Source organism: Chiloscyllium plagiosum, unplaced genomic scaffold (assembly GCF_037043375.1).
Source record: "Chiloscyllium plagiosum isolate Xiang-an unplaced genomic scaffold, Cpla_swu_hap1 HiC_scaffold_20, whole genome shotgun sequence".
In the NCBI taxonomy this organism is placed as follows: domain Eukaryota; kingdom Metazoa; phylum Chordata; class Chondrichthyes; order Orectolobiformes; family Hemiscylliidae; genus Chiloscyllium; species Chiloscyllium plagiosum.
In genome coordinates this window covers 52,245,872-52,272,022 of record NW_028270158.1, presented here as the reverse complement: position 1 = coordinate 52,272,022, position 26,151 = coordinate 52,245,872, and the positions used below count along the sequence as shown (strand labels likewise).

Below are 26,151 nucleotides of genomic sequence, written 5' to 3'. Positions count from 1 at the left end.
GCCTAATGATGTCCCTGTTGGGATGTTTGCCTGGGGCAGTAGACTGGGCCAACTACTGGTGATTTTTGAGAGTGTTAAACTGCTTAGTCTTTCAGAAAAGATGGCTCAAGTTTGGGGTATGGCCTGCCCTGCTAGACTTTTGCCAATATGCAGCTGTTTTTGTTATGACTGAAGTGTAATAGCTAACGTCCAGAATTATCTAATAGCTGTGAAGATTTGAGTCACTGAGCAGTATGGCTGCACCAGCTTGCCTTTGATTTGCAGACCATTCAACGGGCTGCCTTTGAAGCTAAATCACTTACTCCGAGTCTCTCCTCTTCTGGAGCTTGGCCAGTTCCCTTTGTTTCTCCTTGTATCTCCTCTGTAGTTCTGCCAGCTTCATCCTGTAATCCAACTCCATGGCATCCATCCCCTCAATGGCAGATTTAATGGAGAACATCTAAGTTTGAAAGCACAGTGCTTCAGAGAAAGTCTTGAAAGCAGCCAGCAGGGTACAACTGTTTGATGTGGAATTCATTTTCATTGCCTCCATCGATTTAAAACGACACAGTCCTGAAGGACACCTTTAACCTTCTCTCTCCATTCAATAACTTTATGGTGTAATTAGGTCAGTGATTCACATTCACGTTTGCAATGCATACATTGCAATATAAAAATATTTAGCTAGTTGCTTAAATTAAAGGAGGACTCCTTGGTCTATCTCCTGCAATTATTGTTAACATCAAGTAAATGTTACAAATGCTACTAGTATATCATTCAATCCTTTTTCAAAAATAGGGAAGTAAGTTCTGTGCTTATGCACACTTTTTGCTGTTCTATCTGATTTAACCAAATATAAACCCACTTTTGATTTACCAGTACAAACATAAATATGGAATAAATGAACTAGCCATTTTCCATTATTAAACTGGAGTATTTAAATAGAATGGGAGGCCGGTTAGCTGAGGTGGTTAGATGGTAAACATATGGCCAAGAATATGGGTTCATTTCCTGTTCTGTCTGACAAAGACTTGGGACCTGCCTCTTTCTCCTGGCCTACATACTGGAAAGTAACAGCAAACTAGCACTGACAAAAACTCTGGGGTAACAGCTCAGTAAGTGCATCAGCAGACAATGAGCCAAGGACTCACTTTCAGGTGGAGTGCACATGGAATGGGACATGATTTCAATCAGACATTTTAATGGTTCTAGGCTCTGTGCTCTTGTCTATAATTAGAGAAGGCATCTGTGGCAGCATTTTCGTCTTGAAGTAAGAAGTCTGTAGGTTCAAGTCCCACTTTGGGTACTTGACCACAAAATCCAGACTGGCGCTCTCACAAGTGCCACCTTTCAGGTAACATGTAGATAATACCTACCTACTCCAATTGAAGAACTCACATTTCTATTTCTAAGAGGATTTGTGCTGGTAAATACCGATCGCTTGACCAATAAACAAAATGGATCATCTAATCATGATCACAATACTATTTATGGGAGCAAACTGGTTCCAAGTTAGAAGCCTTTACTACGATACAAGTCTATCATTGGCTGTATTACGATAAGTGGTACATAAATGCATAAATCTTTCCATGACCTAGGTTGGGCAGTATTGATGTTTCTCTTAATGATAAGTAACCCAAGGCAACTCTTCTTTTTAATTCAAATATACTCACAGGCTCGTCCTTCTTCTGCATCCAGCTGTACCTCTTGTTGGGATTGAGCTCACGAGGAAGCCTTATCATCACCGGGCCATTCTTTGTGTCTTCAAACATTTCAGTGCTCATCGAAGGCATGGAGTCCATCATGAGCGCCTGGGTGCTAGCAACAAGGAGGCTTTCCAAATCCAAGTGACTCCCTCCACCTTCCAGCCCTTCAAACAAAATATAAGTTTAAAAAGTCACTTCTTCCCTGGCTAGGGATACTGTCATCAAAAATTGACACAGAATACATGATTCTCTCCTCGGTCTTTCCCGGTCAGTATGGTGTTACAAATGTGGATGATCGATAGGCTTAGGCCGACCAAGACTGAGAGTTGAAGTTCTGCCAGGGCACTTTGTGAATTTGGATCAAGGTTTAATTTTTTTTATTCATTCACAGGATGAGGGTGTCGTTGGCTATGCCAGCATTTATTGCCTGTCCCTAATTTCCCAGAGGGCAGTTTTGTATTGCTGTAGGTCTGGAGTCATACATAGGCCAGACCAGGTAAAGATGGCAGGTTCCTTCTCTAAAGGACATCAGAGAACCAGATGGGTTTTCCAAACAATCGACAATAGTTTCATGGTCATCATCAGGTGATGGCCTTAAGGGTCATCAGACTTCTAATTCCATATTTTTATTGAATTCAAATTCAATCTGCCATGGTGGGATTTGAACCTGGATTCCCAGAACATTACCTATGTCTCTGGAATAACAGTCCAGTGATAACACCACTAAGCCATTGCCGCTTCCCCCCGCCCATTAAATTAACAGCTGGTATTCAGTAATAAACAACTGGATCACAGAAACTAAAACAAAAGCTGATTCATTGATGAACTGTAGGGTAGAAAATTTGCACTCCCTTCCTTGTTGGACCTCTGTGGACTCCACAGTAATGTGGTTGCCTCTTAACATCACACCCCCCCCCCCCCCCCCCCCCCACCCCCAACTGAAGTGTAATAGCAAGCTCCTAAAGTTCAGGACAACCTATGACTGGTAATGGTAATAAGTATCAACCACACCCAGTGAAGCCTACAGGCCAAAAATAAGTTAAATAAACTTTAAGTTAACGGGAAATAGTACCATAATGAACTTACTGTAAAGATCTAAAACAGGGCATAGTTTATATCAAGTTTATAACTCAGCATGTTTTTCAGAGTAACAGTGAGTTTTTTTTTGGCTTCAATGCTCCAATCAGATCTTTCTCCATGAACTGGTCACTAAAGTGTAACTTCAGACTGTCTGAACTCTGTTAAAGCTAAATTCTGTCAACAGATGATGATACTTGAATGTTCATACCTTCATTGTCATTCAAATGTTTGGCAACATCACACAGTTGAAATGCAGCCAACTTTTCTGAACTCTCCCTGTCTGTTCTAAAGAAATGTCAACTGCACACTTGACAAAAACAAACAGGCCTATGACCCACAAGGCACCATTTTACTAATGGGTCACTGTATGTCAACTGTCTAGAGATTTATGTGAAAGAGCTTCTAATTTATTCAAAATCCGGTCTCCTGTCACCATCTGAGAAATCCAACCAGTGCAAAAGGACACTTCGAGAGATGACAAAAATGTTCACTTGGAATAAGTTTTTTTCACTCACTAATGGTTTCCTCATAAGGGGTTGGTTAGCTCCTATCAACCAACAATGGTTGAGCTCAAATGGAATCCTTTGTGTTCTTATTGCAACCAGCTAGATGACTGGTTGGCAATACAGGCTGATGCCAACAACACAGCTTCAACTCCTGTTCTATTCCCACCATCACCACGAAAGTCCTGCTTCTCAGTCTCACCCCAGACCTTAAGTGTAGTGGCCTTCACTGTCTAATGAGAGGGCAGCCCCATGATCCTCTGGGATTACGGTGACTACATTAGTCTCCTCATGATGGTATTTACAAAGGGGATATGGGAGAAAAAATGACAGAAATGGAAGAGGACAAAATAAATTATCCTTTCCTGCTCATCAAGATGTGATTTTTAAAAGCACATCTTGACTTCTTGACAAGACCTTTGAATATCTCACAGGCATGACTCTCAGCTTCATAGAGTCATAGTCATTGTCATAGAATCATATAGCACCGAAACAAATCCTCCGGTCCAACCAGTCCATGCCGAACATAATTCCAAACTAAACTAGTCGCACTGGCCTGCTCCTGACCCATATCCCTCCAAACCTTTCCTTTTCACGTACATAAACGTTGTAATTGTGCCTGCATCTCCCACTTCCTCTGGAATTTCATTCCACACATGAACCTCTGTTTAAAAAATTTTCCCCTCATGTCTTTTTTACATCTCTCTCCTCTCACCTCCAAAATGTGACCCCTAGTCTTTAAATCCTCCCCCCCCTCCCCCACTAGGGAAAACACAACTACCATTAACTCTATGTATACTCCTTATTATTTTATAAACTTCTAACAGGTTCCCTCTCAATCTCCTACGTTCCAGTGAAAAAAGTCTCAGCCTGTCCAGCCTTTCTTTATAACTCAAGCCTTCCAGCAACAGGCTGGTACACCTCTTCTGAACCCTCTTTAGCTTCATAATGCCCTTCTGAGTAGTTGTTCAGGATGGTGGGTTATTTTCCAAAATACAATTCACACACAAGGCAAGGTTAATGCATCAATGAGCCTTAGCAAAGCAATGTGAAAAAGCTGCTGTGTACATTGGGCAGTAAGAATCCATTCACAGGAAGCCACACAGTCCTCAAATCATTTATTTCCTTTGTAAAAATGTCACAAAAAATTTCCATGAAAGAACATATGGTTTAGGAGGTTTCATTTTGAAGATCCCCAGAAGGGTCATAATTGGCTTCAAATTTTGCAACAACAACTTGGTGGCCAAACTAGTGTGGATTTGGATGGATGCATGGAAAAGAAGAAGGGTTCTATTTATATTTCTTTTGGCATATCTTCATGCTAATTAATTCTGGCTGCGGATACTTTTTCCGACTCCTGGCACTCTGTGACCGAGTCAAGCAGCCCTTGGATCAGGCAGAACATTAGCCAGATGCAAAGCTACACTCTCTGGTTGGGAATACTGGGCTTTCATCTCCAACCCGATGGCGCCTCTCCTCAGTGTAACTGTTTTGAGTTCCCAGTTTGGCCAACCTTGTGGTTTCTCTCCCATTGCCAATCAAAGCAGGGGGACACAGCAATTGGTTTTGTTCAGGAGTTGAAGACTGACCTCTCTCATTTTCCCTCACCAGTTTCTAGTCAGCAGAAAGAGCAGAAGCCTTCCAATCTCGAATGCAATCATTCTAACTAGATTTTAATTCTCTATCATCCCGTTCCATTGAAATCTGATCAAATGTAAATATTTCTATCAGAATTAATTATATCACATATCAGAATGGACTCTTGTGCACAGAGTATTTTTGATTGCAGGATCTTTTGATCCATACAATGGTTGACCTCAAATGGCACCCTTTGTGTTCTTATTGCAAGATTCTGTGCTGTTTCCTTAATCTTATTTTCCGTTGGAATTCTAGGAAAAAGGATTTTTAAAGCTTTTTGACAGTTTGCCGCAGGTTTACAGTGTAAATCTGTACAGAAATGATTTTTAAAAATCCTGCCGCTATGGTGACTGTAGTGGACTGAGTGGAAAGCAAGCAGTTCCCAAAGTTTGCATTATGCTGCCTATCACACTTAGAGAAAGATACAGCAGGGCTGACGTGAGGGATGAGAATGGTCACAATACTGCAGAAGTGGGGGGTGGGAACGGAGGGGTATCTACTGAGATCAGAGCTAAGATGCAAATGAGGCTGTGGGGGAGGATCTCAAAGTAATCTATAAAGTTCTCACAGAACTTATAAGATAAATGCCGGAAGGATGTTCCTGATGGAGTCTAGAACCAGGATCACGATCTAATGTTATGGGATAGACTACTCAGGAGGAGAAATGTCTTCACCAGAGAGTGGAGTGAGCCTGTTGGATGCTCTGCCACAGAAAGAGGCTGAGACAAAACATTGAATGTTTTCAAGACAGAGTTAAGATCTAGTTCTTTAGGCAAAAAGAAGCAAATTAGGGAGAAAGTGGGAACATGGGACTGAGTTGGATTGTCAGCCATGGTCGTACTGAATGGCAGAGCATGCTCGAAGGGCTGAATGGCCTACTGCTACTCCTAGTTTTTATGTTGTTGAGACAGAGTAGAGAGATACTTAAACTCTACTTAGTTGTTCTGGACCTGACCTGAGAGCTCTCACTTCATTTACTGTTACTCAGCATTAACATTCCCGGACAAGCAGAAATTCCCTGGAGTCAGGGATGGAAGAAGCAGGAAAGGAAAGGTTACTTACGTTTATTGACGCCACTTGACCTGCGGCGTTCTAGTTCGAGTTCAGCAATCTCGCTCAGCAGCGCAATGCCAATGAGGGAGGAGCTGTCCGCTGTGCTGAAGTCCGAAGGCATGGTTGTCTCAACAGGTAAGGAGCAGGTTTGGGGAAGCTCGACAGCAGCTACCAGAGCATTCATGCCAGCCATTGGATCGTCCAGCTTTATCTCCGGTGTGTGTTCCTCAGGAATCTGGAAATGCAGCTCAAACTGCTCCGTCGTATTCAAAGGTGCGGTGTGTAATGTCTCTTCAATGTTGCTCTCAGTGTCCACTTGCTCAGTTTTAAAATAGTGATCAGTGTGCTCTGGCAATTCCTCTGGTTTTGAACTGTCCACCTCCGAATGTGTCATTGCAGTTTGATAGTCACCGAGAGGAGAGCTGGCCTGCACTTGTTGCAGTTCCCCTTTGGCCTCTTCCTCAGGAGTGCAAGCTACTGTCTGGTAAGGTGACTGACAGTTCTGGTGGTCTTCCTGGCTCTCTATGGTTGATGAAGCCTTGTGTTCTGTGGTCAGGTCAGTTGGCTCGTCAGTCATTTCTCCACCAAATGGCCCTGGTTTACTCTGCCCCTCGAGGTGTCGATCGCATAGGCCCTTGCTGCCCTCCAGTTCAATCAGATCTTCACACTGCACTTTGATCTCAATTGGTTCTGCAGCCATGTCCTCTTGCACTGATGGGGGGTGCAAGTGTATCGGCTTGACATCGGGCGAGGATGGGGCGATAGAGCAGGGCCTGGGCTCGGAGGCCTCTGGCAGTGGTACGTCAGGTGCCAAGTCATCAGCATCAGATGCAGCAGTAGGCTGCAGGAGGTAGGGGTAATGGCTGCCAAAAGAAGTTGGGAGGGAGCGGTAAGAATATCCTTGAGGAATCTCTGTCAAATACGGAGAGAAACAACAGTTAGCTCCCAAGTGAAACTAATTGCCAAATCAGATAAATCCTGGCTTCTCTGGTAGAAGCTGTTAGACCACATCCTATACATGAAGCACACTTTATATGTGAATACCAAGATGTCAGTGGTCTTAGAAATGAAGTCATGTGCTAAAATTCTGCACACAACACAGAGATCCCAGTACGACCTTAAAAGCACTTTCCCCCCGTTTTGTAACTTATATCATTTATCATGTCAAACAGGACCAAGTGTTAGCTGTGATCACATCTGGCTTTCATGATGACTGATCAGGAAACCTAATGTCGCAATACAAATCAAAATCCTTAACAAATAAGAAAAGGAACAACGATTTATTCAAACAGACAACCACCCGCCCCGGCTTCTGAACTGAAGAACACAGACTGAGACACGCACTGGTTAATGTCAACTGAACCAGAGAATTTCAGAAACAATGTTCACATTTACTTGGCTCGGGGCTGCTTCAGGCTATCCAGGTATTCCATCACCAGCTTATGATGGCAACCCATCAAAACAAAGAGTCAGGGACCTGACACTCGAGAGAAGGAGGTAGGCTCAACGTGAGGGAGAGGAAGGCCTCAAGCAGAAACAAGACTAGGTCTCGTCCAGATCACTGGGAACCTTAGAAATTTGTTGAAAGCATGCAATACTTATTGCAGCGGGCGGCCTAACTGATATCATGTCTGCAGTGACCCGGTTCAGTCTCTCATTTCCTCACTGCCATTTTGAACTGCAGTGATTTCACTGCCATTGTCTGCGACTGTAAATCTCACTGCTTCAGTGCAACTCCTTACCAGGAAACAGGGCTTGAAAAGGAGCAGAAGCATCTTTCTCCAAGCTTTTCTTCTCAGACTCTTCGGATGCTTCCACTTTCTGGGGTAAGGCTGGGGCTGGAGGTGGGGAGCCATGTGGAGGGCTTGGTGGATGGGAGGCTGGAGATGGCGAGTGATAAGGCTGGGGGGGTAATGGATCCTCCATCTCCACTCTCACGTCAGATTTCAGTTTCAGTCTGGGCGACGAGGTATGTGCTGAGGGAGGGGGCGTGCTCGTCTTGTGGTAGGAGGTGGAAGGTACTGGCGAATGCGATGAGTGCCGTTTCTGTAATATCCCCGTCGAGGAGGTCACCAGGCCGTGCTTGCCTCCCTCAGAGCTTCTCTTACACACTTTATCTTCCATCTCATTCCTCTGCTCGTTCGCTTTTAGTCTTTCCTGTTGGAAACATAAAAGGGCAGCACACAGTGAACACATTCCCTCCCCATTTGCATTCGGCCATTTTTACTCAGAATGAAACAGCGTTGGGGATTGTACAAGTGTTCTGGTCACCAGTGTCGGCCATTTTGGATCAGGGCTGGCAACAGGCACCAGATTATCAAACTAAGTTCTACAAAAACATCTTTTACAAAGTACAGCAATATCTGTACTCTACATGGCAAACTCTACAGGGGAGACTTTCCTGGCTAGTAGAGCTTATAAACGTATGTGCAAATATTTCAGGTTTGTACCAGAAAATGGTGTCTGACCATGCTACCCACCCCCTGTATGTATAGCATTTGTCACATCCAGATAGTCTACCGTGTCCCCTTTTGAAGAGAAAAGGAGTTGGGAGGTCACATTGCAGCTGTACAGAACATTGGTTCGGCCATTATTGGAGTACTACATGCAATTCTGGTCACCTTCCTATTGGAAGGATGTTGTGAAACTTGAAAGGGTTCAGAAAAGATTTATAAGGATGTTGCCAGGGTTGGAGGGTTTAAGCTACAGGGAGAGGCTGACAGGCTGGGGCAGTATTCCCTGGAGTGTAAGAGGCTGAGGGGTGACCTTATAGACGTTTATAAAATCATGAGGAGCAAGGGTAGGGTAAAGAGACAAGGTCTTTTCCCTCAGGTAGGAGAGGCCAAAACTAGAGAGCTTAGGTTTAAGATTTAAAAGAGACCTAAGGAGCACCTTTTTCATGCAGAGGGTAGTGAGTGTATGGAATGAGCTGCCAGAGGAAATGGTGGAGGCTGGTACAATTACAACATTTAAAAGGCATCTGGATGGGTATATGAATAGGAAGCATTTAGAGGGATATGGGCTAAGTACTGGCAAATGGGACTAGGTTTTAGAATATTTGGTCAGCATGGATGAGTTGAACCAAAGGGTCTGTTTCCGTCTTGTTTGTCTCTATGACTCTAAGTGCAGCATATCAACACCTGCAATTAGCAATATATACCAGTTGGCAGGGCATTAGCACCAACATTCTCAGCAAATTCCAATCAGCATTACTTTAATCCAACTGCTGAAATGGCACAGGGAAAATGGAGCAATCCAAAATTATTAATAGCGAAAGCTGCACCAATATATGTTAACTATATCCTAATGATCCTTTGGCGCTGTTAATTTTGCAGCGACAATTATGGAGGAGTGCTGAAAGCAAGGCTGAGGAGGATGACATAAAGACTTGTGTGTGTGTGTGCACAGCCGCTGGAGGTGGCAGCTTTAGCTCGCTCAACAGGTAGCACGTTCACCTCACAAACTGAAAGTCAGGGGTTCACTTTGTAACCCAGGAACTTCAGTACAAATTCCAGTGTGAAACTGAGGGAGTGGTTCCACAACGTTACTCCAGGGACAACCCGGATGTCTTGCTGTTATCATGGTCCCTATTGATCGTTCAATTCAAACAGATGAAGTCATTATTATCACATTCCTGTTTGGGAGACTCTGCTGGGCTTGAATTATCTCATACCTTTCCAACACCACATAAAACACTTTAAAAAATGAGTTATAAAGTGTTTGAAACATCCGGAGGTTGTGAAATATGAAGCGCATGCATTCGTTTAATAAACCTTTGGTGTTAGTGCAGCAATTTTGTCGACATAGATGAGTTTTCAATCAGGAAGGGAATCGAGGGTGAAAGGCAGGAAAATGGGTTTGAGGATCGTCAGATCAGCCGTGATCTCACTGAATGACAGAACAGTCTCAGTGGGCTGAATGACCAACTTCTGCACCCCTGTCTTATTCCCTTCAGAATTTCGGATGCTGTGTGCAACGATTCCAAACTCAAGTCAGGGCCTGAATTTCACAAATATGAGTGGATGGATCGATCAGAAGATAAACCAGTTTTCCCACAAGCCCCCTCCATCACTGTTGCCCTCTTTCACCTTCTCTTGGTCTTGATGCCTCACTTACATAAAGCAATGAACCGAGGAGGGCCTGCCATCGTAAATCCAACAACTTTCCCATTCCCATTCCCATTCCTTCGCCAAATAATGGCATTGGTCTGTGCCAGCTGCTTCTGCCACCTTCCTGACAGGCAACCAGCAGAACCCCCACAGGGCTAACACAGCCCAGGCTACAACCAAGTAGAAATAATCGCCAGGAATGGGTTCCTTCTGGTAGCATGCTGGCTACTATATCGGTGGCTCAGTCTGAATTTCAACAAGAACAACGTACAGTTTAAAGCATCTTTCACGCAGTTAGAGATACGCTCTTCACCAGGATTTGGCACTGAGGGTGATGACAAAGAAGGTAGACAGAGATGTGGAGAGGTTTAGGGGGGATGGATTTCAGGTGCTTTGGCACTAAGATTCCAACTGCCTGCCTTGGGTCACTCTTACAACTTCTGGAGCTGAAAACAGCTTCTTAAATCAGCTCACGAGATTGACCACCTGACTCCCCAGCTCTGCTAACCTTGTTCGTTATTAGGGAGCCTTTGGAGGGAACTCTGAATCCGTCAACCTCTCCGATTTCTCATCATTTCGATGTGGACTGAGAGTCATGTGACCTATGTGTGGGTTGTGTGTGCGTGTGTGCTTGTGCCTCTGTATGTATCTGTGCGCCTGTGTGTTGTCTGTCTGTCTGTGTGCATTTGTGTATGCACTCGTGTTTATGTGTATGTCTACCTGTATGTGTGTTTGTATATATGTGTGTATATATTTGTCTATATGTATGTCTGTGTGTGTGTGTCTGTGCGTGTATGTCTGTCTATAAGTGTGTGTGTGCATATAGATTTGTCTGTATGTGCGTGAGTATCTGTTTATACGTGTGCATGTCTGTGTGTGTATATATATATATATATATATATATCTGTCTGTATGTATGTCTGTGTGTGCATGTGTTCCTGTGTCTGTGTGTATGCCTGTGCTTGTGTGTGTGTGCGTGTTTAGGACACAGGTAGCAGCGATAAATGCTCAGATGCTCCCGCAATTGAAGAAACTGTGAACCAGGGCTCAGTGGCTGAGTGGATCAGTGAAGGAGTGAGGAAGTGGAGGGGTTCGAGGTTACTGAGTGAACTCACCACGAGCTGTGCATTGCGTTGGATCTCCATGGCGTGGGCTGCCTGTTGCTGCAGCATGTAGAGCTCATGCTGCCGCAGGAGTTGCTGCTGGGACAGTAACTGGAGTTGGTGAGCGTGTTGCAGGGAGCTCCCTGTCGGCGGGTACATCGAAGGCCACAGCGGCCGCTCCATTAACTCTGCTGCAGAAATACACACAGCCATCACCATCAGCAGCAGAACTAAACACTGTACACACTCTGTACACAGAGACAGCTTCTTCAATGAAAGATAGTCATGTTATTGGGGGGGGGGAACACACACAGTTTATATTCTCAAAGGCATACAGCGGAGGGGAGCAATTAAATACTCGAACAGTCAGCAGAGTGCTGGAGTACTCTGAAAATCTGCTCCCAGACTCAGGACCAGACATCAGCCCAACATCTCACTGATACGTTTTCTAGTTCAGAACACAGTGCCTACAGAGCCCTGTGGGAAAAGCCCTGATCCCACAGGCACATCAGAACGCTCCAGGTCTCAATGCTGAGCCAAGCTGTGGTCTCTCTGGGATTCCGACCGACCTGGCCAGCTGCAGGATTTTTCTGTTTGCGGCAGAGAGTTCGCTTTTGTTCTGTATCTCCAAACCCAGCCACGCCATTTCAAACCAAAATCAGAAACCTCGGGAGAAACTTGGCAGGTCTTGCAGGATCTGATGGGGAAAAAGCAGAGACAACATTCCCAGAGTCCCCTTCCTCACAATGCTGAACACAGTTCTGAAGAAGGGTCACCCGACTCGAACCGTTAACCCTGCTTTCTCTCCACAGGTGCTGCCAGACCTGCTGAGTTTCTCCAGCAATTTTATATTATTGTCTCAAATTTCCAGCATTTGCAGTTCTTTGTTATGTTTTAGAACCGACTCAATCCCAAAGATACCATTCTAACAGTCAGTCCCCACTCCCCTCCCAAGCTGGATAGTGGCTAGTTGGCCTATCGATAACGGAGATAGACAAAGCCCCCACCCCCACAATGTTGACAGATCACTTGAAGCTCTTACATAGGCACAGGGATTGCCATGTGGATTCATCATCACCATCCTCCACTGAATAGCACTCTCACTGCTCGGCTCTCTCCAACCCAACAGCAGTGGACACTGAGCTAATGTGTGTCCTTAACCCTGGCCTTCAGATAACACAGTCCAACAGTTACATTCCAATACTCAGTGCTTCCCTAGCAACTGCAGCAAGGCCGTCTGCTTCCTGCTTAGATCTAGATTTGTACCTTCATACCCAAGCTGCCCTTTTCAGATGCTGCATACCCATCTGAGTCCTGCAGTAAGTCGTCACTGTCTGAACTGGCCAATATCAACAGTTACTGCATCAATCAGCCATCACTTCAGATCATTTCTGACATTGCCCAACAACAGGGAGCTAGAGCATTGTAGGTTGATATACACACACTGTCTGGCCCTTTCCCTTCTCACATACCAAAGTGTGGTAAATGTTCTGTCGGGATCACCACCAGCTGGCCAGACTGCGGGTCTCTTGCAAACTGGTACGTTGAGGGGATTGAGCCGGGAATACTGGGGTGAAAGCCAGGAGGCATTCCTTGGTGTAAAGATGGATGAGTCAGACCTGCAGGAAGCAAAAGAACAGCACGGCCGTGAAGACGGTCTGAAATATTCGTATCTCATTCCATTTACTAAAGTGTCACTAATGATGAAGTAATGCTTATTAAAGTGCAATCAAATGGAATAACAGTGAGAAAGACAACGCTCCGGTTCACTGAGCTGAAAACAGACTCAACAGGAATGAGGCCAGGAATCAGTGTGAGATAGGATTGGCTGGGGAGGGTAGGATTGGCTGGGGAGGGTAGGATTGGCTGGGGAGGGTGTCACATATGCGCATTGGAGTTGTACACAGCTACTCTTACCAATGAACATCAGCAAGTTCAGTTCAACTGTCAGTGGAAAATTATCCCCCTATGAAAGGTGATGTTTTTACGGCCATTAGACCGAACAGCTCAGGTGTGGTAAGTTTTAATTCCTTCATTCATGGGATGCGGCTGTCAATGTGGGCATGTGGCTGAGCCAGTATCTCTAATCCATCCCTAGTTACCTTTACTGGTCTGTGGTTTTACCTGGGACAGCTTTATGTGGGTGAACATTCCAGCTTTAACCATCAGATCCAGCCGGATGGATATTTCCTAATCAACCAACTTGGAAATGTTAGTAAACACCTTTGGAGCAGGATGGACGTGAATCTAGACCTCGTGGCTCAGAGGTAAGGACATTATCGCATCAGATAATTGTCATTTTCAGCAAACTGAGCCCAAAACAGCACATAGCCATGGGACTTGAACCCTGGACCCTCAGCTTAGAAGTCTGAATTACTACTGACTGAGCTACTCAGGCTCCAAGGGTCTAGGCTATTAGCTCCAGCAGGGCCCAGACCATGAATCAACCACATGTGAGTGAGTGAGGGAAGTCAAGAAGCATCACCATAGTGACTGAGAGTTAAAGCTTCTGCTTGATGTCTCACTGGCAACATCTGGAGAGTTTATGAGTTTCAGTCGTTTTAGGTCTGTACATATATATGGGACTCTTGTGCAGCAGTGGTAGTGTCCCTGCCTCTGAGCCAGGAGGCTCAGGTTCAAATCCTACCTGCTCAGAATTGTGTAGTGGCTTCTCTGAACAGGTTGGTTGGAATGTTTGGGAGGGGGGTGGTCGGTGTGTATGCTTGTGCGATTGTTCTACTATACGCTTTTTTCTTATTCAAGTGCCGCTTCCAACCTGCACATTCGCAGCAAGTTACTGATCGTGGATACAATATTTGGAGGTCAATCTTAACTTTGTAAGGATAACATAAAATGGGTGATTCTAGCCAGATCATTTCCACTGAAAAGAAAGATGGGATATGGAGCTTCCAACTTGCTGTCCGCCATTTGCTGTCCGCCATTTCACACTGTTCACTGTTCACTGTTCACACAGAGTGACTAATGACAGAACAGACTGGAACCCTCTCGTCTACAAAGCAGCATTTCACATTACGAATGGCTTCAAGGGAATAGGCATTGAGAAGGTGTTTCTGCTTGTGGGTGACCGACAATGAGGGGGTCATGAATATCTGATCATCACAAATATATCTTCTAACAAATGGAGGAGGAACATCTTTACCCAGGGAGTGATGGGAAAGTGAACATTGGACAATCTGAGGCACCTGTCAGAGACACCTGCAACGAGAAGCAAACGAAGGACTGAAAGTGTTGTGGATAGGGTTAGATAATGAACCTTGCAGAGTGTAAGTGCTGACACATGGACCAGTTGGGCTGAATGGCCTGTTCCTGTGCTGCATATTCTAGGTTAAGTCCTATTCCAATTTCTCAACCAGCAACAAAATTCATGAGACATTTCCATTTCCACAGCTGTACTGACCGTACGGATGACCTGTCAGCCACATGGAGGGACTCCCAGTCCGAGGAAGCCACGGATGAGATGCTAAGTGTGAGGTGGGGTCAGTAGACCAGCGACCAGCTCCAGCCAGAGCCGGCCCTCCCATAACCATCAGGTTCGAGTTCAGACTACCAGCGCTGCAGCCTGGAGGATGTAACCGGGCAAAATCCGCCAACTCCTTACTCTCTCTGCGTTTGGAGAAGAAAATAGCCAATTTAGGATTAAACAGGTTGACTCAAAGAAATAAGCTGCTGCATTCTGTTAGAACACCTACGTACGTGTAAAAGTCCCCGCAAAAACATGATGCACAGAGGTTGTAAAATGGCAATGCTTTGTATCGTGGCTTTAATTACCGAGAGAGGCTGATAGCATAAATTTACAGCTGACAAGGCGATGAATGAGTTATGATCAAAAATCCCAGAGGAAATTTAGTGAAATCCATCCGTCGCAAAACAATCGTGACGTATTCTGCTTATAATCCTTGCGCTTTCATTTGGAAAATGCATATACGTTTTACTGCTGAGGTGGTTTTCTGTAGCCAAGGGGAAAGAAAGCAGAGGGAGCTGCTTATGGACATTAATGTCATCCAGGAGATCTGTGAACCTGTCATGGCTATTGCAAAGCTGACTGCAGGGCATGTCAGATATTAGTGCAACATTGACTTGTTGCTCTGGTATATATTAGAGGAATTTGAATACCTTTCATTCAAGCACAACCAGAATAAAAGCTATAATTGAGTCATATCTCAAGGAGAATATTTTCTCAGTGGTCTGGGAGGAGAGGAAGGGAGATAGGCAAAGAACCTGAAGCACTGTATACTGCAACACATGGATTGGAATGGAAAGGTAAGACCTTCTGATTTTCTTTATCTTTCTGAGGCTCTTTAAAGAAAACCATTGGCAGCTCAAGGAGGGGTGAGGCACCTTGCTTCCCCACTGTGTGTCCACTTGCCTCATTTGAAATGAAGACTAAAAACGCAAAGACTGCATTTGGAGGCAGCAAGGCATGACCGGGAAGCTCTCATAACCAAATACACCCCAGTGCCTTCGCTGTTCAGTACAAGAAATAGCGGGGGAGTAAACAGGATGCCGAGGGACAGATTTCTAAAATGTCCTGACCTTTATGGCAACTTGCACACTTGTCTGGTTTAAAATGGAAACACTCAGGTTCACAGGCCTTGCCATGTTATCTTTTCAGTACATGCATCGAAGTTTGTATTTTCTAAAGTATTGTAAGGGAGCTGGGAGAGTGGAATTTGAAAGCACTTTGTAGAACAAACACCTTTAGCTTTCATCTGCAACTTATCTGTGGAAGCAGAAAAGCATAAATCACTTAACAGTGTAACAGTCCTGCACCTCAGTGGAAAGCAGTGAATAGGCCCTGTCTCCCTGCACATACACACTCTGGGCTACACACTAACAAAAGGCAAACAAATAACTTCACAGGAGATCAGCCAATACCAGGGTCTTTAGTTAGTTGTTTCAGAAACCTTTCAACACAGACAAATGAAAAGAAGGCCATAAAAAGATATCTTCTTTTCAAAAAAAAAATTCTTTCCTCTCTAAAGGCAAATCCCCCGACATGCCCACTGCCATTGTTCTGTGTTTCTAAGTGAAAGCTAAAAGCTTTTTTTTTCCATAAGATGGAACAGGCAGAACAGAGTGAACCAGAGCTGCAGGATTCAGTTTCCATCAGCTACAAGGTCAAGTTTGGAATGTTATCAATTAACCAGCAGAATGGAGCACAGCCAGTTGCCAGTGCTGGCAGCGTCTCTATCCCCCTTGACTTTAAGCTACCCAGATGCATGCTGGGGAGAGGCAGCAAGCAGAAGCTAAATATCGGAAACAGAGATACACTGAAGTCACATAGGGAGGAACAGAAAGACTCTTAAATTGCACAGGGAAGTTAGAGGTGTAATTGTTCAGGTAGGTTCCACAGCCACACCCCTACTTCCACCCCAAGCAGTCCTCCATTGGTGTACCTGATGCCTGAGCTTGCTGATTGCAATTGGGAACACGTTTCTTGAGAGCTTTGTTGCTCTGGTAGATGTGCAAACACAAACACACATGCAGAGACACACAACACACCCACAACCACACGCGCGCAGACACACACACACACACACAACCACACACATACCACACACACGCACAGACACACACACACGCAGAGACACACACATACACATCTCACACACACAGAAACATGCACACACCATACACCCACACACATGCAGAGACACACCCATACACACCCACACACATGCAGAGATGCACACATACACACGCAGAGACACACACACACACACATGCAGAGATGCACACACACACACACATGCACAGGACACAAACACACATTCAATGAAATGCACACAGATATGTGTGTGGAGACCCATGCACATGTACAGACATGCAAACAGAAAGGCACAGTCAGAGACAGAAGCGCACACACACATGCACAGACGCATGCACACACAGACATGCACAGATGCATGCACACAAACACACATGCACATATGCATGTACACACAGACTCAGACACTATTAGGGAGCTGCCTTCTCTATTGCAAGGGATAGTGATTTCCACTTGAGCCAAATCCTGAAGTGGCACTGCCTGCAGTTGTACACAATCTCCCAACAAACTCATGTGGTAGGAGAGCTTTCACTAGCATCGCAAAGCAGTGTCCCTACAATTTGTCACTTCAAAAGGAGTTGGCAAAATTTCCAAAATATAGAAGCAATTTTCACTTGTGTACTCAATGCCATGGAACGCAATTGCTGCTCATATTTAATATTAACATTCATCAGTCTTTGGTTCGAAAACTTCCAAATAAACAATTCCAATAATTGCACAGGGTGGGAAGTTGCTGACAGATTAATGGTCACTGTGGAGTGGATTCAATGTTCAAAACTTTTTTGAATGCTCGCCATTGTTCAATGTCACAGAGAGAGAGATAATCTGTATCCTATCAGCATTCCTCATTCATCCTATTCATACTCTCCAGCTGCTGGGCTGCAGCAGATAACGTAATCCAACACGCCTGTTCTGACAAGGCTTCCACAATGCATGGTGCCCAGTTGTGATTGCCCTGGTGTGCAACGTCATGAATTCACTGACAGCAGGAGATCACCATCAAGTGCCCATTCCCAAGCGGGCTCCAGCCAACCGTGCCATGACCCAAGACTGGGTGACAACACGTGACCAATTCAAAAACATTCATAATATGCAGATTTGCCCGTTTAAAGTGCCAGGTTTGGCCCAAGTTTGGACAGTAGTCTCACCTCTGATTGAGAAAGATTTGGGTTCAAGTCCCACTCCAGTAACTTGTGTACAAAATCCACGCTGACATTCCAGTGCAGTACTGACGGAGTGCTACTCTGCCTGTCTTGAAAGTGAGGCATTGAAACTGACATTTTCTCTGCCCCCTCAGAAAGATCTCAAGGATTCAAGGAAGAACTGTGTTCACCAATCCAAATCTACTCCTCAACCAACATCAGGAGCACAGGAATACCTGATTACTATCACACCTGATCACTGTTGGTGAGAGCCTGTTGGGAGCAAATTGGCTGTCATTCTTCCTTTGTTACACCAATCGCTGCACTTCAAATGTTACTTCATTGGAATGCCCTAAGGTTCGGAAAGATGCTATATAAATGCCTCATACGCTTAAATATTAAACTGGAAAGGAATAATTGGAACAGAAGGGCAGCAATAGAAGTGAGCAATTCAGCACCAGACTATTGATCTGGCTATACTTATAAGCAAGCCCTACCCTTTTTATATTGGAAAATACTAGAGGATTCTGCAACTTTTCATACCATATCATACAATGATTTTAATAAAGGCAACTTAAAAGGGGAAGTTAATGTAAAAGGATATCTAAAAACATAAGTTCCAAACTGTAATTCAGCTGACAGACCGGGGGAGAAGAAATAACAACTACGCTAAGTCAGGATTAAATAAAGAAAATCCGATAAAGGGGCCCTTTGTGTTCCTGCAGCAGCTCTGCCATCTTGAACCTGTGCCAGCTTCAGATAGTGCAGCTGTATCCTTGCCATTCTGCTCAACCCCAGCCTGTCTCATGGACTGCGGCTGGTGCAGAGCAAGACATTGTTGTGTCTCGTCCCTGTCCCTGGAGTCTTTAAAGGAGCAGACTCATGCAGGATGGACAACAGGCAGAAAAATAACCAAGGGGAAACATTCCCTCCAGGGAGCCAGTGGGAAGTGTAATAAGAATAATCCCTCCAGTGTACATATCGTTGCTTTTTCAAACTGTTTGTCTTGGATCATTTAAACATAATAACACTTGTAGAACTTCGGGTAACAGAATTAATGAGAGCACTTTTCGTTTAGCACAACACTTTTCCAAGGCAGTGAAAGGGCCTGATTGTTACTTAAAAGGAAAAAAAGAACTTGTTACTTTAGACTGAGGTCATTATTGTGCTGGTCACTTTATAATCCCTACAAGACATTACATCAACTCAACCAATTTGTGACATTTACTTTTCCGAAGTCACTTCCTTTTATATAAAGTGTGATGAGCTGATACTCCATGACATTGACTGGAGATGAACGAGAGACAGTGCTCACACTAATACAGCGTTTAAACACGGTGCTTCCCAATCAATGAGACTTTTCTAAAGCAAACTCAATCTTCTGGACAGAAAGATCCCACAAGGGAAAGGAAGATAAATGATTTGGTGATGCTGGTCGAGAATGAACCTTGGCCAGGGCACCTTCTGCTGCTCAGCAGGACCACCCAAGCAGACATTAAGCCCTGGGTTTAATGTCTCATCTGAAAAATAACCTTCCCCAACAGTACACGGCTCCCTCAGCACAAGATTACTACTGGATTATGTGCCTAAGTCTTGATGAAGGGACTTTTCGCCATGAACGTCTGATTCAGGCTGTCAGTAATGCCACAGAACTGAGCAGAGTTGGAGGCTACATAATAGGGGCATTGTCAACTAAATGAGATGGGATATGTGTAATGGAGAGGTATCACATTTTAGATGAGCTACATGCTATAAAAGAACCTGTACTCTGTTCATGTCACAATATGAGTCAACAAATCCATGGGGAACATTATTCCCTTGAGACGTTTGTGGTGAATCTTCTATTTGGCAATGGCCTGGTTCCCCCCCACCCCCCGACTCTGTTATGTCTATGTTGTACTCAAACATGTAGGGCCCCATTTCAAGGGAAAGTGCTGGCACTGGGAACGCCTGCCATATTTCTGGCCAACTCACCTCAGAAGCTTCTCCTGCTCGCGGGCGATGAGACGCTCCTCGCGATGGCGGTGGCGATCATCACTTCGCTCTTCGTCGGTGCGCCCAGGTCCTGAAAGCAAGAACAGACGCCAAACATTGGACCTCAAAAGAATGCCATAATCTCAGTGACGTGCCACAGACGTTTTCAAACATCTTCCAAGAGTGTTGAAAAAGACGTTCCTCCAATTAAATCGATGATAGGCATATTTTATCCTCACACTAACCTCTTAGAGTCATAGAGTGATAGAGATGTACAGCATGGAAACAGACCCTTCAGTCCAACCCAATGCTGACCAGATATCCCAACCCAATCTAGTCCCACCTACCAGCACCCGGCCCATATCCCTCCAAACTCTTCGTATTCATATACCCCATCCAAATGCCTCTAAAGTTCAACCAAAATCACAGCTACCACAGAACACTCTTGATACATAATTCCTGTCAAAGGGCAATGCCAGTCCTGAACTGTGTGCCCAGTCCACCATGTATAAAAGATGGCAGTGAAAATAAGCAGATTCCAGTTGAAGATCCAGTTACCCAACTGATCAACGCCACATTACTGCTAAGTCTCAGTAACACACCAGAACACCATCAAAAACAAGCCCATCCAAGAATCTCTGATGATTCCTCATTAAACCAATGTTAATTAAGTAAATGTGAGGTGAAACATGTGCACAATGTGTTAAATGTCTTAAGCCACAATGCAGAATCCTGGAACATTACAACCCTGTAACAGGCTCATTGTGAGCTACCTGCACTGTCCCATTCAATTCTTCACTCTCTCATGCCTTTTAATATTTCTTTCTCAAGCTACAAACTGATTCCTTTTAAATCCCACAACCACAGAATGATTAGAGCACAAAACAGAGCTCATTCAGCCCCCATTGTGACCAGGCCAATTCACCACAAGGGCATGTTTTGGGGCAGCACAGTGGTTCAGTGGTTAGAACTGCTACCTCACAGTGGCAGGGACCCGGGTTCGATTCCAGCCTCGGGCGATTATCTGTGCAGAGTTTGCACATTCTCTCCGTGGCTGAGTAGGTATCCTCCAGGTGCTCCAGTTTCTTCTCATAGTCCAGAGATGTGCAGGTTAGGTCGATTGGTCATGCTAAATTGCCTGCAGCATCCAAGGATGTGTGGGTTAGGTGGACTAGCTATGGAAAATGCAGGATTACAGAGATAGGATAGGGGGTGAGTCACTCTTCAGAGAGGCAGTGTGGACTTGAAGGGCCAAATGGCCTGTTTCCAAGGATTCAATGGATCATGATTTAAGCCCAACCTCATGCCTTTACCCCATTGTCCTGCAAATTTATTCTCTTCACACAATGATACAATTTGATTGACAGAAGTTTTCCAACTGATGAGAAGTCTGGACAGTGTAGATAGGGAGAAACTGTTCCCATGGGTGGAAGAATAAAGAACAAGAGGACACAGATTTAAGGCAATTGGTAAAAGAAAGCAACGTCAATGCACAGGGGAGCATTTTCACGTGTGCAGTGGTTGGCAGCTGGAATGTACTGCATGAGAGTGCAGTGGAAGCAAGTTCAATCAAGACTTTAGAGAAGGAATTGGATTACAGAGATTACAGAGAGAATGTGGATAATGGCATTCAGTGAACTGAGCCCTCAGAGGGTTAGCACAATAACAGTGAGTGAATGGTCTTCTTCAGTGCTGTGACCATTCTACAGTTATGGTTTCCTGCTCTGCGCATTGTGTAGGGGCAGGTGACTAACTGACCACCTTTACCAGCAACAGAGTTCACCCAATCAAGCATCAGTTCAATGCTTAAGGAACGTCCTGAAAGATTTTCGTCCAATAAGGAGTCTCAGCACTGAAGCTCCGCTCTGCTGGCCAATCCAAGGTTGCCAGTCCCAGGGAGATTGAAGGGCATCGATGAAGGTTCACTCTGAGGAGCCGTGAAGACCTGCGCTATTGAGCCACTATGGATGTTTTGGGTGGGGTAGGCCACGAGTTGGGAAGAGGGGCACCTTGGGTGTTGTCGATGCAAATATAGATTAGATTATCTACTGTGTGGAAACAGGCCATTCGGCCCAACAAGTCCACACCAACACTCTGAAAAGTGACCCACCCAAACCCATTTCCCTCTGACTAATGCACCTAACACTATGGGCAATGTGGCATTACCAATTCACCTGACCTGCACATCTTTGGACTGTGGGAGGAAACCGGAGCACCCGGAGGAAGCCCATGTAGACACGGGGAGAATGCACAAGCTCCACACAGACAGTCGCTCAAGGCGGGAATTGAATCCATGTGCCTGGTGCTGTGAGGCAGCAGTGCTAATCTACTGAGCCACCATGCCACCCCCATAGTGGGGGTGGCTTTCAGTGGCCACCCCATTACCCCCTCAGTGTCCCCATATTGGGGCAAATGGAGACCCCACCCTTCCTCCTTTCCTTCGACTCACCAACCCAGCAGGCAGGCTATCACAATGCTCAGGTTTGGGAAAAGTCACGATTCCCACTGTCTGAGGCGGCCATTTTTGGATTGAGGCCTTTAACTGGTCATTAATTTAGGATCTACATTGGCAGCAGGTTGAGGAGGTCTCTGAACTCAATCACTGAAGTGATGTGGCACCACTACCCCTCTACAGCCAACCTTAGCCCTTCTCACCACGTTCAGGGACAGAAAAAAGTCACACCCCTTGCTTCGGTGAAGTCCCTTTTTGAAAACTATGGTTAAAAACAGTTTTGCTCAAAATACCTTTGAGGAGCATTTGCAGACTCTGCCTGAACAATAGCATTCCAAGTGTAAGGCCTGTTTCCCTTAAATTCGCCAATGTCTCTTTTGTTACTGTCTTACACTTATGCCCGAGTGTCACACATTCAGTGCCTGGTGGAAACAATCTGTGGCAGATTATTTTCTTCCCAAACTCTTAGACTTGAGAAACCTCTGGAATAGCTCCACAGAGGGCTACAGGTCTCTCCTCAGGTGCTCCCTTATTGAGCGATACGTTTTCTTGTGCTTCAGCCTTTTGGCAAGTTACACAACAGGAGTCTCTTGACCTCAATGCCCACTGGTAATTGCCCTTTGAAAACCATCTTTCTTCCATTATTTTCATGCACTCACTCAGTATCGGTCTGCTTTCTAACAAAACCATTGAGAGATTTCTCACTACACCCTAAGTGTACTTTATCATTTAGCATTCAATTTAATCTGAATTTGACTCATAAAGGCCCATTGCCCATCTCTGCAGATATTCAGACAAGTTGTTATGTCAGGATGCCAGGGGCTGCATATTCAGCCTCAGACAGGGGTATCCAAGGTGGGTTAAGAAGGCTCTTTTTTCGGTGGGGTGGGGGTACCTTTTACATAAGCTGCTCTGCTCACCTCTCTATGTCAGCTATGTCCTCCCCGCAGGCTGGCAGAGGGTTACATTGGCTGAGGCTGGGATTATTGCTACTCAATAAGAGCAAGTCCTGCCCTCAAGAGCAACGGGCAAAAATATAATTTGATTAGTTGGGGGGTGGGGGAGGCGGGGGTGCTGCTGGTTTCCAAATAAGGGGGTGGGCTGGGCACCTCATTTATTCTACACAGCCGTGCTGAAAATATGCCAGGCCGCTCTACGTGTGTACGATGGAGCCCAGTGATTCTGATATGGCCACCCCTTATACCGGGACTGTCCTGTCCACTACAGCCTTACTGCTTCAGTCAAAAAACATGAAACAGTCCTTGTTGATGAAGTTATTTCAAGTGACCAAAACATCCCCATTTCCCTTCTTATTAGGAAGTACTTGGGTCTGCTCTGCTATCCTGCCAACCAGCTCTTAGCCTTGACAAGGTGAAAGAAAACGAGGGGTTCAGGGGGCAGTGACAGAGCTGAATGTCATCCTGTCCTCAGTCAGTGTCGGATAACCGACAGGCCTCACTGATTCCAGCCAGGATAGAAACACCTGACCCACCCTCACTGCCTCACCCATGGCTGCATTGTGACCCGACTGTAGGTTCAGTGCAAACCCCATGTCTCCATTCAGCTCACTCACCATCAAGATCATAGGCTGAACGGAAGGCGTTTCTGCTCTGACTGGCTCAGTGCTGCCTTTGGTCCATAATCTCTGTGCAGATGGACCAAGATGCCACCCCAAATTACATTCATTCATTAAAAAGCTTTTCCTTCAGACCACTGTTCAGAGGCTAACTCTCCACTGCACTGGCTCTGCTCCTCTGTCTAATCGACTGCCTGCTTCCTCGGGATCATTACATCCACTGAATATAAAAATCATATATCACAGCACAGGAGAATAATCATTCCTAACTAATTCTGGAGCACCCCTATTTCTCACCATCTCCTGCTAACCCTACAGCTTTCTCTTTACCTAGTCGTTCTCAGTTTCATTCCCTCTATGGCCATAGGGATTGTACCCGATCTCTGCAAACTGCTTCGGTCTTACCACATTGTGGGCTGTACAGTGAAGGTTCACTGCAGGAGTCCCTGTCTGGTGATGTGAGACTGGGTAAACGATATTCCCTTAAGGTTGAAAGGCAATCTCATTGAGATGCACATGTTACTGAAAGTGCTTGTCAGATACTGAGAGATTGTCTCTGCTGGTCAGGAAATTTAAAACACAGGGATGCAGTTTCAGGATAAGGGGACAAGCGCTTTGGATGGAGATGAGGGGAAATTGTCTTATTCAAAGGGCTGGGAATCTTTGGAACCCTCCACCTGTGAAGCTTGTAAGCACTCCTCCGTTGACTATTTAAGAATGAGTCAGACAGATTTTTGGTCTCTCAGAGAAGCAAGGGATAGAGGAAGCAAGCGAGAAAGTGGAGTTGAGACTGAAGACCGAATGTTGGAACAGGCTTGGCAAGTTATATGTCGACTCCGATTTACTGTGTTCACCCTACTCACTCCCTCTGTGCTGCCAAAGAACTGGCCCAGTGCACACAATCTCCTTCATTGTCAATGGACAACCTCCCATGGTCACAACAAAACACCAAAAATCACAGCGGGTCAGGAAGCATCTGTGGAGGGAGAGAGCAGGCAAATGATTCTGATGAAGATGAAACTCTGATGAAGAGTCACCTAGACGCGAAACATTAGCTTGCTTGCTCTCTCTCTCCATAGATGCTGAGTGACCCGCTGTGATTTCCAACTTTGTTGCTGGCAGGACAGATTCCAGCATCTGCAATAACTCGCTCCTAATCTTCACTAGTCATCCTTATTCCCGGCTAATCTCCATTCGACGCGAGATTCCTCTTCCTCTTCAAAAGGTGCCTTAAAACCTGCTGCTCTGATTGTACGTGAATGATTCACTGCATTAAAGTAGCCGCATAAATGCAAGGTGTTGGTATCGTTAAAAGGTGAGTGTACTTGCCTGTTACAGTAACAATTTCTTTGATGCTTGGCCCCATAATATTTAAAATCATTAACTCAACTCCTGGAAGAGTCTTTCTTGACGATGCTAAATTAGGTTTTGATGGATAGGTTGGCACTTGGAGGGAATTAATGTTGAGAACTACTTCAGGGTTAATCATTTGGCTACTGCAGCATCGTTTCAGTGGGTCAGAGGTAACACAAGGTGCAGAAAAGACATGGAAGTATTCCATATAAAATAAAGACTTGGGACCAGCCAAGTGAAAGAAAAATATTTCTGCTGCTTAAGCACAACAGCAGTTCAAATAAACTCCAACGTTAACGTTTCAGAGAGCCTGAAAAATAATTAAGGTGCCTTACAGTCTCTGCTGCTTTTTTTAAAAAGACGGCTGATTTCTATAGTCTATGTGTGATTTAACTGAGCCAAACCTCTGTGTGGAGCTCTGCACCATACCAGTTGTGTTTATCTATACATGTGCAATGGATAGGAAAACACAGAAAAAGAAAATTAGGAGAATTTTCACCTGCGTTTGTTGTGAACCCCACTATTAGGATGAAACGTGGGTTGCACCATGGGGGAAATGGTCAACTCGTTGCTTTCATCCCCCTGCCCCACCCACTACCACCACTGTCAGGACTAGAGGGCAGCCAATTAAGGAGGTGGGTGAGCTCTCAAAGCTGGGGGCCATACCTTTGCAAAAATGGCCTGGGGCAGGCTGGAGCCAGGGAATTGGTGCCCAGGTGGAGCTGCGTTATTTTTAGTGCCTGCCCACCTCAGCCTCCCAGCCCAGGAGTAGCCTAAATATTAAACCCTAGACATTTGCAAGACTGCCCAAATCCACACCAAATGGCATTAGCATTTGATTACCTGAGGAGGTCGGACAGGAATTTACCAGAATGTTACTGGCCTCAGGACTGGTCCTCCATTTTTTAGCCTCT

The 26,151-nt window shown here is 45.1% G+C and overlaps 1 protein-coding gene across 11 annotated transcripts in view; it reads right to left on the bottom strand.

Moving 5' to 3' along the window:
- Nucleotides 1-26,151, bottom strand: part of tnrc18 (trinucleotide repeat containing 18) — a 179,791-nt gene that overhangs the window by 68,098 nt on the left and 85,542 nt on the right. For all 11 annotated transcript variants that reach the window (XM_087997943.1, XM_087997941.1, XM_087997949.1 and 8 more), the window contains 8 exons: nt 19,857-19,947; nt 14,590-14,795; nt 12,644-12,790; nt 11,184-11,362; nt 7,702-8,116; nt 5,969-6,871; nt 1,653-1,849; nt 303-439 (listed from right to left, as the gene is read on the bottom strand). In XM_087997943.1, the coding sequence (XP_087854069.1) occupies nt 303-439; nt 1,653-1,849; nt 5,969-6,871; nt 7,702-8,116; nt 11,184-11,362; nt 12,644-12,790; nt 14,590-14,795; nt 19,857-19,947 (2,275 nt within the window). The remainder of the gene's footprint in view (nt 1-302; nt 440-1,652; nt 1,850-5,968; nt 6,872-7,701; nt 8,117-11,183; nt 11,363-12,643; nt 12,791-14,589; nt 14,796-19,856; nt 19,948-26,151) is intronic.